The sequence below is a fragment of the Medicago truncatula genome, chromosome 3 (assembly GCF_003473485.1).
Source record: "Medicago truncatula cultivar Jemalong A17 chromosome 3, MtrunA17r5.0-ANR, whole genome shotgun sequence".
Taxonomy (NCBI): Eukaryota; Viridiplantae; Streptophyta; class Magnoliopsida; order Fabales; family Fabaceae; genus Medicago; species Medicago truncatula.
Window position 1 is genome coordinate 36,723,191 of NC_053044.1, and position 17,108 is coordinate 36,740,298.

General features: G+C 31.3%; 2 protein-coding genes across 2 annotated transcripts; one reads left to right on the forward strand and one right to left on the reverse strand.

Annotated features, from left to right (window-relative positions):
- The first annotated feature begins 4,989 nt into the window (after positions 1 to 4,989).
- Positions 4,990 to 6,378, forward strand: LOC25489401 (heavy metal-associated isoprenylated plant protein 24). The gene is made up of 2 exons (XM_013605378.2): positions 4,990 to 5,411; positions 5,872 to 6,378. The coding sequence occupies exons 1-2, from the start codon at positions 5,258 to 5,260 to the stop codon at positions 6,165 to 6,167; spliced, it is 450 nt and encodes a 149-aa protein (XP_013460832.1). The 5' UTR covers positions 4,990 to 5,257; the 3' UTR covers positions 6,168 to 6,378.
- Positions 6,379 to 13,020: 6,642 nt separating this feature from the next.
- LOC25489402 (LOB domain-containing protein 11) lies at positions 13,021 to 16,759 on the reverse strand. Its single transcript, XM_024778951.2, has 3 exons — positions 16,112 to 16,759; positions 15,157 to 15,251; positions 13,021 to 13,198 (listed from the first exon to the last, which is right to left on the reverse strand). The coding sequence occupies exons 1-3, from the start codon at positions 16,715 to 16,717 to the stop codon at positions 13,021 to 13,023; spliced, it is 879 nt and encodes a 292-aa protein (XP_024634719.1). The 5' UTR covers positions 16,718 to 16,759.
- Between the last annotated feature and the right edge of the window lie 349 nt (positions 16,760 to 17,108).

Here is a 17,108-nt window from a genome sequence, read left to right on the forward strand (position 1 = left end):
CAATATGTTACTCATGAACACCAACGATCGGGCGTTACAAATTGAGAGGGGTATTTGGAAATTTGAAGTGCTTGTGAGAAATTGGAGGGGCCTAAGAAGCAATTTTCATAACAACCGTTCGGCTGAGTTGAAATTCAAAAGAAAATAAGCTCACAATTAAAAATCAACCGTAAAAGAAAGTTTTGGGAAAAAAATATGATGCAAGTACAATTAAACTTTACTAAGAGACTAGGAAAGTACTTGTCAAAAAAAAAAAAAAGAGACTAGGAAAGTATTACTCTAAAAAAAAGAGAGACTAGGAAAGTATTGAAAAATAAGGTTAAATAAGTTTTTTTCACTGTAAAAAATCTCAAACTTTGGTTTTAGTGTCTCTAATTTTTTTCAACAAGTTTTGGTCCTCCAGATATTTTCTGTCATGATATTTGATCTTTGTTTTTAAATCAACTCATGTCTATCATTCATATTTTTTAATGAATTTTTTATAAAAATATTTAAAATGTTATATAAATCTCTACCATAAAAATTTACAATTTGAAGAAAATATGAATTTTTAAGTGCTAAAAATTTAAAAAGTCATATTGAATTTATCCCTTGCAAAAAATTTAAACTTTTGCAACTTAAAAAGTCATATTTAATTTATCTCTCATTAAAAAGTTTAAACTTTTACTAGAGAGATTTATATAATGTATTAAATAAGACTCCAAAAAATAATTCAAAATTTCAAAGAATACAAATGAATTTATTTAAAAGAGACAAAAAAAATCATGACAAAGAACATTAGAGAACAAAAATTTGCCGAAAATTTTTAGAGTGACTAAAAATAAGATTTGAGATTTTTATAAAAACTAAAAACTTATTTAACCCTAAAAAATAAAGTCTCATATGAAATGAGATGGAGAAATATAAGCTGGTGGGTCGAATACCAAAATAATCAAAGAAGTTTTTTTTTTTACAATTTATTGTTGTTTTAATAAAATCCAACTTCCTGAAGAAAAAAAAAATCAACTATATTTATCAAGAATAAAATTAAAAATAAAATCCAACTTTAAGACACTGCCAAATTGGGCCAGTATGCCAAAAGTTTATTAAAATTTAGAACTGTTCTTGGCAAAACATAGTTTTTTTTGTCGATTTTTGGTCAAAAAATTGTCCGAATCAATGAAAATGTCTGAACCAATGAAATCTTCATCAGTTCGGTTTGGTTTTTACTGTTTTTCAAAAAAGAAACCGAACCAAACTAGTTGGTTTGGTTTGGTTTAGATCGGTTCGGTTGATCGGTTTGTTTGAAAATACAATTAAAAAAAAATTATATTTTCAGAAATTTGTATTTCATGCATACAACATACTCAAATATTTCATAGAACTTTATTTTCTATGTTCTCTGTTTTTCAAATTACTTTGTATAACTAACATAAAAAAACTAACAAGAGATGGACGATCCCAGCGGTGGTGAGGAACAATGGGTTAGGTGTGACTAGCGGCTAGTATTCTTTTTTACCAGAAACGAAATAGAGTGTGAGCGATGAGATGAGATGATGATGTGAGAAAGTGAATGAATTGTGGAGTATTTTATGCTGACCTTTAATTTTGAGCTTAATCATAAGTGTATATGAGGAGGTATAATATTACTAAAATGGGGAGTGAGGTTAGCATCGGTTCGGTTCATCGGTTCTTCGAATTTCAAAATTAAAAACCAAGAACCGAACTAGATCGACTTAAGTTGGTTTGGTTTGAATTTTCGGTTTCATCGATTTTGTCCGAACCACTTACACCCCTAGCATTTATCATGATAAACACTTGTGCATAAAGTTATATTTATAAATTATAACAAAAGATAAAATATAATCAAATTATTTTTGTATATGGTAAAGTTGTTTTTGTAATCTATCTTGGAGAACTAATGAAAATAAGCTGGAAAAAAACCGAGCATGTCATAAGTTGTTTAATTTCGGTAAATTCAGTCAAACAATCTCACTAATTTTATGTAATAAATATGTTCAATTAAAACATGCCCTTAAATCCAAACAAGTTTAGAGCTTCTAATTAATTTTAGGGAAATGTTAATGAGAAATTAATCATCCAATTCAATTTTAATGATTAAAATGATATATAGTTTACTCAAATCTAACGGGTGCATAGTTTCAGTTTCAGCTGTATATATAGACTATAGAGGCATCACAAAGTCAGCACTTACACTCATAATTCTATGCCTAAAAAGGCAAAATCTGATGCACAAACGTGCTTGTAATCACACTGTAGGGGAGTTGATAGTGCTGAATAGCAAGTAGCAATGATATATACAACTCATTGATCATCACATGCTGCTAGTGCTAGTCAAATAGCAAATATGGATTTTTCAGCTAGCTTTAGAAGATAGGCATCTCTCAATCTAAACACAAATATCACACTTTTATTAATTTTAAATTTCGTAATTAACGATTTTAATGATAAATTATAAGTACCTACAATTCAATTTTTTGGTAGTATAGTACACGTATGTATGCCTCTTTTTCTTGATGCGTACGTTACCAACGCCAATTTAGCGATCTACTTTGCCATGACACAAGCAACTAAAATAAAAATCCAAAATTTGAATAATTTAATAAAGTTTGCTATGCCAAGGTAGTTTGACGTTGTACACAACAGATACATAGGAAAATCATCACTCATATAGATATACGATATATAATAAGACAAATATCATAATGTTATTTTATGTAAATGTCGTGGTCCAGCTTCACATAAAATTTGATGTGCCTAAAATTGCATCTAATAAGCTCTTAAGTATAATTAAGATGATAAAAAACTGCATGAATAATTTATAAACTAAGCTTACAATTTTCATTTCTAAACATTTAATTTATATTTGGAATTTTGGATTCACATTTCATCACCGTCGCCCCATGATTGTATGCTTTCCCACCATAAAAATTAGAAGTTACTATTGATAGCTTCAGCTTCAACTTCAACTTCAACGTGAATTTTCTTTGTAATTTCAAAATCTCCCATCATATATCTAGACACTCGATTTTTTATCGAGTAGTTTAGTGATTATAAATTCATCTTTTAAGATAAATAGTGAAAGTTTCAGAAGTTCGAACATCAATCCCTACATATATAATATAATGTTCTTATCAGCTGAGTTAAGCTTATTGAGATTTGGTATTTTAAGAATTTTACCTGATAAATTTTATTATGTCAAATCATAATTGGACTGAGTAGTCTCTACTCTTTATTATAAAGTGGGGTGGCCCCTGAATTTGGACTTTCATATATAATTTAAGTTTCTTTTGTGCAATAAAACACTCAAGAGTGACATCCTCCTAATTGAATAGCTCTTGAATGAGATATACCTGTCTGCCTAATAGATAGGGCTTTTTTAGTCTTTCTTAGATACAATATTGTCTTATTGAAAGATTATTAGATTATGAAGTACTTTTTACTCTGTAGATCATAAAAAATATTTTGTTTTTATCTTAACCATTTTTGAAATTATATCTGATTAATATAATGTATTTTTACACGGTTTCTATGAGTATAGATTAATTGGTGGAGATATCATATAACATATTTAGGACTTCAAATCCTTCATTCTATTCATTTTAATAGTGAATTTTTAACCACTAAAATATTTGACAATTTTTATTTATTTTTACACAAACAATGCATAAAAATTAAAGTTTTGAAAGAAATAGCAATCAATGGAATTGGAGATAAAGAAGAGGGGACAATATCAATTTCATGGAGGTACAACACATCTCCTAATCGAAATTAAAATACTCAAAGATGTATTATTCATTCATAAGCAGCCACTTGTCACAACACCCTATCCCCAAACTCATTAAATTTATGTTTGAATTAAAAATTTATGATAAATAATCGTATTATACTTTAATCACACCGAAATTATTTTAACAAAACATCTTATATTATTCGTAATTCAAAAAAAAAAGTGTATTCTTTTAAACCGTGAATCCAAAAATGCCCCAAGTGTTTAGTGTTGAATGTTTCTTATTTAATGCGAGTGGGAGATATCCTTCAAATATATAATATAAAAGTTATTTAGACTCCTCAATCAATTAATCAACCATGTAATTTCATAAGTGGACAATTGCTACTGGACAAATTATGAACTTCATGCTGCCATTTGGCTTGCAAATCTACCATTGATGTAACCATCAGCAAGTATCAGCCACACCTTTCTGCAACTTGTCAAATCCAGATGCCATCCAAGGCTATAGATTATCAATTATTCATGCATATTGTTACAAAAAATTAGGTGGATTTTTTCATAACTTTTGGTTATCATGATGTAAATCTCGTGTACTTGAAGCATTAAACTCTTTTTTTTTCTCCAAAGTAGTAATTCTAATGCATACAATTGAATTGAATCCTTAATTATGGAGGCAAATCCGCATTTTGTTTTGACTAATGATACATATAATATATTTATGGCTTACCAACTCTGCACCATTATATTGAGCTTAAATTACACGAGGATCATTATATTGAGCTAAGTGCATGTTTGATATTAGAGTAGGTTTGTCATTTTAGTAAATCTATCGTGTATACGAGTTCTCTCGTTTATATATTATTACTCAACACTCATTTTTTCATTCAATACATTACTTCTTCTAACTCACACTTTACAAAAATTTGATGGATATATTCCACAAAATTGAGAAAATATATACTACCCTTCTTTTAAATTTCATGTTATGTTCTTTAGTTATGAACTTACAAGTAAGGTGGTATTATTTTTGGTTTTCATTAAGGTGGCAATTGAATTTCAATTCAAATCTTAGAATATTCTAGCAGGACTGAGACAGCCCAACAAATCTATATATTAATTATTGAATATATATGAAATAGATTCACCTCCATATACAATATGTATGTACATTATTTGTCCACCTGTAGGGTGACCAGGACATGTAAAATACTAAATACACACAAATATATACGTACACATATATGTAAAGTCAAAGAAAGCAAGGAACTTAAGACATTTACATTGTCAATTATTTAACTCTCATGTCCTTTCTATATTTTCAGACACTTCAATCAGTCAATTTTTTTATTCAAATCAAGCCATAATTTTGTTCTTATACTTGAACAAACTAGAGTGGTCGGTTCTGTTGTGTCACTCTCTATGTCTTTATATATATATATAAACAAAGGCCAAAGTAATTTATTTCTTGAATTATAAGAGCAAGCTAGCATATCATTGTGAAGGAAAGAAAGAAGAAGTAGAAAAATGGGGGTACAAGGTACTTTAGAATACTTGTCTGATTTACTCAGTAGCACAAAAAAGAAAAAGAAGAAGCAAACTCAAACTGTATCTCTTAAAATCAGAATGGACTGTGAAGGTTGTGCTCGCAAGGTTAAGCATGTTCTTTCTGGTGTTAAAGGTACTTTTTCTTTTCTTCTATGCTTCAAATCACTCCTTAAAATCATCACATCATTTTAAATTGCGGTTGCAGTCGCAGTTACGTTGCAAGTCTTGATATTGCAGTAAAATACGATCGATGTGGCAGCAATTGCAGTTGCGACGCTGTTGTAGAAATCTCTAAAACTTTTATATTGCGCAATTGTGGTTGCAGACCGCAATTTAAAATTATGCATTATTGTTTTTAGTTTATTTGAGCGGAAACCTTGATGCAGCTGGTAAAGTTGTTGTCATGTGACATGAAAGGTCACAAGTTCAAATCGTGTAAAGAGCCTCTTGTGTAAAAAAACAGGGTAAGACTGTGTACAATACACTAAATGGTGGGACCCCTCGCAGACCTTACGTATGCGGAAGCTTTAGTGCACCAGGTTGCCCTTATTGTTTTTAGTTCATTTATTGGAAATTAATTGAAATTTGAACAGGAGCTAAGAAAGTGGATGTGGACTTGAAGCAGCAGAAAGTAACGGTGAGTGGATATGTTGAACCAAAGAAAGTGTTGAAAGCTGCTCAATCTACAAAGAAGAAGGTTGAGCTTTGGCCTTATGTTCCATACACTATGGTGGCTCATCCTTATATTTCACAAGCCTATGATAAGAAAGCACCTCCTAATATGGTTAGAAAGGTTGGCGACACTTCCAACATAAAAGAGTCCACCTTTGATGATAGCTATGTTGAAATGTTCAGTGATGAAAATCCAAATGCTTGTTCTATTATGTAATCATTCATTAAAAATATGTGTGTATGATGATTAATTTCTCACCCCTTATGGTAATCACACTTTGAGGAGAAAATAATGTAATAGGTGTGTAATTGAAAAATGAGAGATAAAGATATGTGATAGAGGAGTGTAGAAATTAATTAATGTGTAAGAAAATTAGTTATTATGATCTAATACTAGATAATAATATAATTTTGCATGGTTTTGCATATATACTATTATATGATGATGATTGATTGTTAGGGTGGTTGAAATGGAACACACTTGGCAGTGTATAGGGAGTTAATAGTGTTATTTTTGCATATTTTCCACCATTGACCTAGTTTTATCCTTTGTAAGTGGCTATATGTACATTCCGTGTTTGGCAGGACATTGTTCTGTCTTTGTCTCTGTTTCTTCCTTTTAAAGTGGACGTTAACAATCACTTCTGAAATTATTTTGGCAAGGTTTGGTTACTCATGTGCTTTGGAAGGGGGAGATATCCGAACTTTAAACCTAGTGCCATTTTGGCAAAAATAAATAAATAACATAGACTAATTCTTAAGTTTGATTTCCTTGATTTCAATTTCAGCGGGTTAGTCCAAACAAATCTTTGTTTTGTATTTAAATGAGACGCGTCCTTGGGTCGAATTCCAAATTTTTCAAAATAAAATATATATAGAATAATTAAGAAACACACCACATACAAGGATTATTACGTGGAAAAACTTTAAAATCCAGTAAATAATTAATTTCCTTCCTAAAATTGTAGGTTTCGTCAATTACCACCCTGAAATTAACAAAACTTCAATTACCCCCTGAAATTGAATAACGTTAATCAATTTACCCTCTCCGTCAATTTTTTCTGTTAACTGTTTTCGGTTATGATCAAATACCCCCCCCTGAAATTTTGCACTTATGTGCAAAACGTCCCCTAAACTTGTTTTTTTTTGTTTTTTTTTATCTTTAGACTCAAAAGATATTAAAGGCAAACAATTAACAATTATTGATCATATAAATCTTTATGGAATGTATGTTTATGTAGATATTGGTCATATAAATCTTTTATGGAAGATATGTTGCTCTCAAGTGTTTTAAATATATACATATTTAGAAGACTTTTTTTACACAAGTTGATAATTATGTTAGAGTATGCAGTCATAAAGTACACAAGTCTTTGATAATTGTGTGTCCATAAAGAAAATTCATAGGTTAATATCTGCATAAGGAAGAAGAAACAAGGCTTAGGTTTGTGAATTTGCAACTTAATTAATGATATAATTTTTATAATGCAGGAAATATCATATCTATTAGCTGCAACATGTTAAATAGATTATGTTATAGACCTTCTGCATGAAGTCGGTATATCACATTGTACTACAAAGTTATGTGATAGATATCAATTTTCTGCTGCTATGGCATTCTTGTCTTGGTTTATTTCAACAGTTTGATATCTTTTTAATGTTTGGTTTTTAGTTTTACCTTCTTTGTAAAAAAATTATCTTGCTCTTTGTTGATAAATATGAAATATGAATGAAAAAGCTGCACATGACAAAACCATGATTTCTTTAGCATATATTCATTCATTTTCTTGTGAATAGAATTTTTATGACAATAGGTACAATATACTACTTGAAGAACTAAATGTATGATTTTTGGTAAGAAAAAAAATCTAAATTTTTAAGTTTAGAGGGCATTTTGCACATAAGTGTAAAATTTCAGGGGGGTATTTGATCATAACCGTAAACAGTTAACAGAAAATTTGACGGAGGAGTAAATTGATTAACGTTATGCAATTTCAGGGGGTAATTGAAGTTTTGTTCATTTCAGGGGGTAATTGATAAAACTTACAATTTTAAAGAAAAATTGACTATTTACTCCTTTAAAATCGGAGAAACAAATTTGTCGATGTTTCATAACAACTAAATAATATGAAAACAAATAGAATTCTCTCAAACATTCCACATATCCAATATGATTACCAATTAGGTCCAATTATACGATCTCCTTACAAGAAACAACTCAAGTATACACCATCACATGAAGCAGGGGACTACGCTCATAACCAAATCAGGACCCTATGATATTCAACACATGGTGATTCGTGGTTTGTACTACATCTATAGCAACCACTTAAATTAAATGTTTTTTAGGCTTTGAACCCTATCCATGACACTTATATAACAAGGGTCCCCTAGGTGAAATATACACTATCTCTTTTTTGATAAAAACCTACCTTAAACTCTCGTTTGAATGTTAAAGGAAAATTTCTATATCCCCACACTTATACCTTCATCACTACAACAAACCATAAAAAAAATATCAATTTTACCCTTATGTCATTTGATATTAATCCCACAAAATATTTTTGGTATGTACAAGTTTTTCGAAATTGAATTGAATAAATTGCCAGGGACAAAATTGCTATTTTGGGAAAGCTTTCTAGAGGACAAAATTGCGAAGAATAATCTTTTGGGAAAGGTTTTCGGAAATTTAGTCACAGTTAATATGTAGATTCCTATACTTTGAACTATTGCCACCCAGAACCAGGAGGAATTTTATTTGTTAATAGAACCAAAAGGACTTGAAAACCGGAATACTAGTGGAAAGGTTTCCAGAAATTTAGCCACTATTTACCTGTGGCTTAAGTATATATGCTACCTTTCATTTGGTTCAACATTCATTTGTTCTCTGCAATCATATAGATACGACCTGTGAAGCCCCGATACTTCAAAATGGATGACGTACCGTAACTACAAGAAATTATTGAAGGCACAAAACTTTTTGGAAATCGTCCATATCTCCTCGGAATGATAATTTTTTCCGAGGAACCCATGTCCTGAAAAAATAGTTGGTTGCAATCCTATTACCGAGGAACTTTAGTTTCTGAGAAAATATGTCCTCGGAATAATGATTTGACAACTGCCCCACAGATTGACACATCTGCAAAAGCTGTCACTAAAGTGACTAGCGTTTCCGAAAAATTTTGTCCTCGAAATGTATTTAATTGCAGAAAAAAAATATAATTATTTTTTTGTGTGCCAAAACTTTTGAATTTCAAATTTTTAAAAGACCACCAATATTATTTTCAAATTTCAAAAAAGCATCAATTTTATTTTTAAATTTCAAATAACTCAACACTCAAACAACATAATTTTACTAATTTCTCACACTAAAAAAAAACTATTTTTTGACAAATTTTGCATCAAAAAATTGAACATAATCAGAACAAAATGAAAGAAGTTTGTAACATCAACATAGATAATGAACAAAATGGAAGAAGTGTGTAACAACAACACAAATAATGAAAAATCTGAAGTGTGTAACAATATCACATTAATCAAATGGACTCGCAATTTCCTTATCAGCAATCTTCTTAAACCTTGCATAATCTCATTCTCTAAGATAAGAACTACCACCACAAATAAGTATCTTCGGCCTATAATCCACTAACCAATTTAAAAAACGAAATCAAAAAGGGAAAAATGAGATTCAATTAAAAGGGAAAATGGAATTTTGGGAAAAAAGGGTTTTGTGGGTTCAGCAAAAAATCAAAAACGAAAATTGAAGAATGTCAACTCACCTTGATTCTTTTTAGCTTCTATTAAAGGGTTTGAGAAGAAAAAGATACATGCAAAACTTCAATTGCTCAAAACTGGAGGTTTTGTGAGGTATAGGTGAGATGGAGCATGGTGTCTCACTTAAGAGAGATGATGGAGCACGTTCAGTTTTTTTTCTTTCTTCTTCTTTCTAAATTTCAATATTGTATCATGTAATAAAGAATACAATGACAACATGTATTCCGAGAAACATTGTCCTCGGTATGTAATCTTGAAAACCGTGTTAAATTGATTATGTAGGGAATGGGTCGGAGATTCCTGACACGAGCATACCGAGGAAATAGTTCCTCGGAAAACCTTTATTTTAGCGAGAAACCAAATTTCCTCGGAATTTTTTGGTTGTAATTACTTTCAATTCTTGTAATGCGTATCCTGCATCGATACCTGCCCGATACTTCCCGATACGTATCGGGAGAGTATCCAAATATTATATTTTATTTTTTAAGAAAATAATTTACCGATACGTCCCAATACGCACGGATACTTGTGTTTTTTTTATATTATTTTGATTTCTGTGTTTTTTTTTTAAAATAAGAATAAAAACATTATATTGCTTATATATATATATGAGGGCATATCAAATGAGAGGACTCTTAAAATGAGAGATGAGAGGACTAAATGCTGGCCATTGGATTGAATTGGATTAATATCAACGGTTTATATATTAAAAAAGGCACATGCTGGTCTTTCGTCTTCTCTAACTAGCTGCACGCTTGGGTTTCTCTTGTTTGTTCATTTTTCTAGAAATTGTTCCATGTTTTAATCTCATCTTGTGAACACCTTAGATCTGGTATCATCTAAATCTTCACAACACAATATCTGTAATTTTTTGCAAAACTAAGTCACGCAGAGACACCCATAATCAAAATCTTACTTTCCTCCATGTCTCCATTGTTGGTTCAAAGGAATTCGAAAGGTTGATGCACCGTCATAACCTCTATTGCTCATGTGACCTTCCATTCTTATCTGTTGTCTGCCTTTGTGTAATAATTGAATTGGTTTTCACCGAAGATGCACCGCAATTGGATCCTGTATCTTCAAGCTCTTTTTTTTTTTTTTTTTTTTTTTTTTTTGTAAATTCTCTTAGGCTTGCTTTTACTTCATCTTTTTATCTCCAGAATGAATAAATCTTCTTGTTGAAGCAAATAATTGTTGGCTCACACTTTGTTATTGAGTTGACATGATATTAGCATTTTATTTTTGGGGAAAAACAACTTTTTCAATTTCTTTGGCAAGAACAGAGAATCACTGAGGGAATAAACAAACACAAACACAACATAAGTTGCTAATGGAAAATAACTTTTTTAACATCGTTCCATGTTTGTAATTGCAATCAATTGAAAGGAATAACAATCGCAACAGAGACAAGATGCAGCAGGAGAGTTTTTTTTTTTTTTTTTTTTTTTTTAAGGAAGAAAGGAAATAGGGAAAGGATGAATATTACGGTGCTGTTATAAAAATTAATTCTCATATTAAAGATTAATCTAATGGCTGGGATTTAATCCTCTCATCTCTCATATTAAGAAGTCCTCTCACTTGACATTTTGGATATAATATAACATTGATATAACGGTGCTCTTTTTTATATATTTTGCATATGTAATTGACTAATCACCACTCTCTTAATCGTCAATATTATTTATATTTATGTTAATGTGCTACGAGTCTAATTTCTTGTGTTTGTTAATATATTTGCATATTAAAAAAAGATTATAATTATATTATACATTTAATTATATAATTTTTTTTTATTAACGTATCCCAGCCGTATCGTATCTTGATTTTTGAAATTTTCCCGTATTAACGTATCGGTGCAGTATCGTATCTCGTATCCAGACGTCACAGGATACGACACAACTGCATATTTATTCCAGAGTTGGTCATTGAAAATTTCATTCAGGGATTGACTTAGGAATAAATTTTTAGTGTAACTAAACAAATAGCAACAAAAAGAAACAATTGTAACAAACAAAGAAGTGCAACATTTGTGACCGAAATAGCAACCGAATGTAAAATATATATTTAAAATTGACCGAAATAGTGACTGATGTTTATATTTTATGCCTTTAGCGACTAAAATTTTGATTACTATTTACTCGCTAAACAATTTAGTGACCGACTTTTATGTTTTAACGACCGAAATTTAGTCACTACAAAAAAATTTCTAGTAGTATCAATAATTTTTTTAATGTAGGTCCTCCCCTGATCTCGTTATAAATTAACTTAATTGCATGGTTGGTCCCTTAAGTTTATTTTAGGTTTCAAGTTGTTCCCTTATGTTTTAAAAGTTTTAATTTGGTTCCTTATATTTTAAAAGTTTCAAATTGGTCCAAAACGTTAGTCACATTTAAGACCAACATAAAACTTTTTAAACATAAAGGACCAACTTAAAAACTTTTCAAACATAAACGACCAATCATTCTTGTATTTGTTGTTGTACTAAGAATAATATAATCTGTTCAAATAAATTGGACTCCTAATCCACTTTAACCACCCTTCTGGGCTCAATACATCACTAATGTAGGATTGCATGAATACTACTCATGAGTATGCCTGCTACAGTCTGCAAAGGAATGTTTGGGTAGATTTAACGAAGTGAGAATAAGGTCCAAATCAACATAGATGTTACAAAGCGGAAAAGAGAAATGAAATGGTCAGTTAGAGTTCGTTTTCCTCCTTGAGCTATGATGCTTTTTTGTTGGCATGGTAACTCTTTTCTTACCAATATTTTACAGTCCTAAAACACAACAGCTGCATACCCCAAAATGAAGTTTACAAAGCCATTGATTTTGCATACTTTATGGAATTGGTGTTGTCTGTCCACACATAAATTGTCGTGGTAATAAAAAAATCTATAACGATTGAAGTCAAAGGTTTAAGAGTTTCAAAATAGGGCCACTGCTTAATATATTACGGGCACTGGAATTTTCTCGACAAGCAACCCTCAACACCTTCAAAAATAGAAATTAAAAATTACTTTTTTTGATAAAGCTAAAAATGCACTAAAGGAAACATCAGGAGCTGCCTGAACCACTTACAACATTAATCCATAGAGACCCTAGAAAAAAGGTAACCCTAGAGAGTCCCTAGCAAGCAAAGAAACAACAAAAGCAGAAGGGGAATCCCCTCTTTGGGAAGAATACAAAGCAAGGCTTTGACAATTTTTTGGCCAAAGCATCAGCAACCATGTTGCCTTCCCTAAAAACATGAGTAAATTTACATCTAATATGACTACAAAAATGAAGACAATTGAGTCATCTAGCTTGCATACGCCAAGGAACACCTTCACCTGTATTGTAAGCCTTTACCACACTCAGAGAATCAGTCTCTATCCAAATATCCTCATAACACATCTCAGAAGCCCTTTCCATAGCAAATAGACAAGCACAAAATTCTGCCTCAAGAGAAGTTGCATTACAAACACGAGGACACCTAAAAATGCAACTTCAACAGACTTGAGGCTATTTCTCTAAAATTTATGAACAACAGACATGAACACACCTTAAAGTATAAAGATGTATCTTATAAACTGTTGCTACAACCCACATCCAAATTGCATCTTATTTTCCATGTTTATTAACTTATAAAGGGCCATAGAATCCTTTTCCATTTAAGCCAATCTTCAAACCGATTTTCATCTCCAACCAGCATATGTTGTTCAACTAGGATAGGTGTTAGATAGCTAGGATTTACACGTTACAGGAAAGGCAAGCAATTCGTCAATATCTAGTTCAATGGACAAACATGTCAATTAAGCTAACTTTGATTGGACAATTTCCCAATTTCATCTTCGGGGACTTTAGGCAACACTTTGTTTAGCATAGCTAAAAATCGTTCCCATAAAATACAATAGGCAACAATTATTTAAGTGTGAACAACCTTCTTAACATCGGTTAAATAATTCCCGAAAAGTAAAGTAGGAGAGGCAACATTTTTTCAAAATGTGGCCCATCAACTTCACAACGGATGAAAATATGTGCTTAAAACTCACTACATGCAATGGTTTTTGAAGTGTTTCCAAAACATGTGATAAGCAACAATTTTTATACTTACTAATCGGAAGACAAATACTAATGTATTCGTCTGTCCGCTTTACATTAAGGAATGATAGTTTCATATCTTTTTGTGAAGAAAACAAATGCAGGGGTAGATTTGTTAAGTGTGGGGAAAACCTATCAAAATAAAATAGAGAAGAGTAATTTTTAAATTTTCTCATGTCATATGCTTCAGGGAGGTTGAGTCTTGCATCCATATATTTTTCTAATGTGAATTTGATGTGAAGGTGTGGTATGTTGTTTTTAATTGGATAGGTGGTGAAGGCTCACTTTGGTAACTGATCATTCACATTTCTTGCTGTTAAGTTAGGTGATCAAAGGAAAAAATTGTAAGAAGGTTAAGGGATTGATTTGGCTTGCCCCAACATGGTGTATTTGGATTATGAGAAACAACATCATGTTTAACGATGACTTTGAAAATGTGGAGAAGACCTTAATTGGTATAAAGACTTTGTCATGAGTTTGGTTTATGCATAATGTTGAAGATGTGATGAATAAGGGGAGATGAAGAGAAAATTACGTGTTACATGAGTGTTAGAAAACGTTTAGACCTTAATTGATATTCTCTTCACTCTTTGCTCTGAACAAGATTCATTTTAGATATCATTACAAGTAGGTCGAAACATCAAATGTCCAACCCTTTCTATAGCTAGCTCAAGTCCTCAGAGAGACTAACACCAAAATGAGATGAATCGATATTCAAACAACAATTCAACTCACAACCATCTAGGCACTTCATACCAAACATTTCATTAAAAAAAAATCTCACTTGTGCACCATATGGCTATATAGTTATGATTTTGGGGAACTCCACATAATGAATATTGCTTGTTGGCACAACATCAATCAAGCACGAAAAAGACACGTTACAATTACAACCTATGCGAACTGTACAATACTAATTTTATTCTCTCCCCTCCCATGCATCGTGTGCCATCCACTAGTTTTTAGAGTCGTGTGTTGTCGTCAGCTATTATGTTATGTCGTGCTTGATAGCACTGCTCCATTTTAATACATATTTTTCAACACATTATTTTTTATTGGTTAAAATTCAAATGAGTCTCACCAAATTTATATGTGATCTATGTGAATTTTATCAAATCAAAGAAAGTGTAGAAAATTGTGTGTTGGTAGCATTATTGAATATCAAGAAAAGGTTTTAAATTTCGATAATATATATTTGTCTAAAAAGGATAAAAGCTCAGTTGAGTACTACCATAGAAAAACCGTTCTCAAAATGTTGATCCCTATTCTAAAATATCTACCTTGAAAATCATGTCCAGAAAAGTTCAAACTCAAAATACAGTGCAGGATTTGTTAGTCTCATACCCCTACCCTATATATCTCTCCCAGCCTCCTTTCTTATACTGCAAACTTGTATCACTTTTTGGTTCTTTGCACTTGTTTGCCTCAAACCGGTAAGGATTAAGCTGCACAAGAAAATCAGAATCAATTAACATTAGAAAGAAAATTAAGGTTGTAATTAATTGACTCATAATGGACATAAATATTAATAAAGCATTTGAAGTACATAAACAGAAAGTATATATGTCAAAATTGACTCATAATGTACACAAATAAAATAGAAGAGTTCCTATCAATTAAACTTTTTTTTTAGGAAAGGATGCTTAGACCGTCCAAATAGGTGATACATTCACCATTGTAAGTACCCTTATAGTATATCATTCATGATCATTTGTTCAATAAATATTGGTACATCAATAAAAGTATTAGAGCGAGCTGAATATAGGCTTTTGATAATGTATGATTGACCTTTGTTGATTTGTCTCCAATGAACTAAAGTTTTGACATATGGGTTTTCATATAGTACTAACCCTTGATTAATTAACATTAATTACAGGAAATCCATGACAATAAAGGCCATAAAATGAAAAAGGAATGATGAGAACGAGTTTTAATAGTGAATACACAAATCATGGTTCTAACTAGAAAGTTTCTATAAATTTCAAAGGCCTAATTTATTATTCTGTCTCTCCTCCTCCATATAAGCTTTGAAAACTGTAAAGAACATCATAATATAACTATGATGAATAGGAACCAATGAATGAACACTTCAACAAACCCTTAAAAATTGAAGCTTTCAGCATAACTATGATGAATGGAATACCAATGAATGAACCTTTCACTAAACCCTTAAAAATTGAAACTTTCACCATAAAAGTGTTGAAAACTATGAAGATCATCATATAAGATTACCTAACAGAACCATTCAAATATCAAAACCTAAAAAGGGCAAAAATGGTAAGTAAATAAATAAAATAGATGAAACAGTGATCATACCCTCTCCAAGGTTGTCCCTTTCAGCCTTGAAAACCTTCTTTGACAAAAATGGGTTGATGGGTTGTGAAGATTGTGCCTGTGATGATGAAACCATTAACTGATTCTGAAAAGGGTTCATCTGAAAGTTATTAGAAAACGAGTTTTCAGCATTGAAAGTGAAAAACTCTTGACGCTGTTGATGAACAGAAGAAGAAGTAACAGAAAAATAAGAACTCGACACCGCCGTCATCGGAGTAGGAAGCATGATCTGAGGACCAACATAAGTAGCAAGTTCTTTCTTAGCAACGTTAAGTTCATTCTGCAAATTCTTAAGCTTATTCTGAAGATGTGAAATAAGACCAACACAACCATAAACAGGATCTCTCAAACGCGCTTCTGCTTCATAAGCTAAAGACTTAACAGCATCTTCACGTTGAGAAGCATCAACCTCGTTGAGTAACTTTGCCACGTTGCTAGCACCGAAGACTTTGTGGACGTAGGTAAACTTTTGAGGATTTTCCGGCGGAAAATAGGGTGCAAAAATGCATTCCTTAGTGCATTTTCGACGCTGAATCTTGCACGCTGCACACGGAGAAGAATTACACGACGACATCATTGTTGTTCCTGAAAATACGTTGTTGTTGTGAATGGTGGTGGATTTATTGTTGATTTGGTGCAACACGTAGTGAAAGGACTGACTATACCCACGATGCGCTTTTTTCGCTAACAAATTTGGACTATCATCAAAATCATATCGTTTCTAAATTTATTTTATTTCCTTTTATTTTTGTTTGACAAAATATTACCCTTTTCAAATTTTGTGCTTTTATTATTATTATTATTACCTTTTTTTTGAGAACATTATCATTCATTACCTGTTTTATTGGGCAATCAAATCTTACTATGTCATTATTTTATTGAAATAGATTGATTGATATTTTATACCGATGTTAAATCGATTGAAAAAGACAATGCATTGTTATATGTAGAGGTCGAGTTAGAACTAA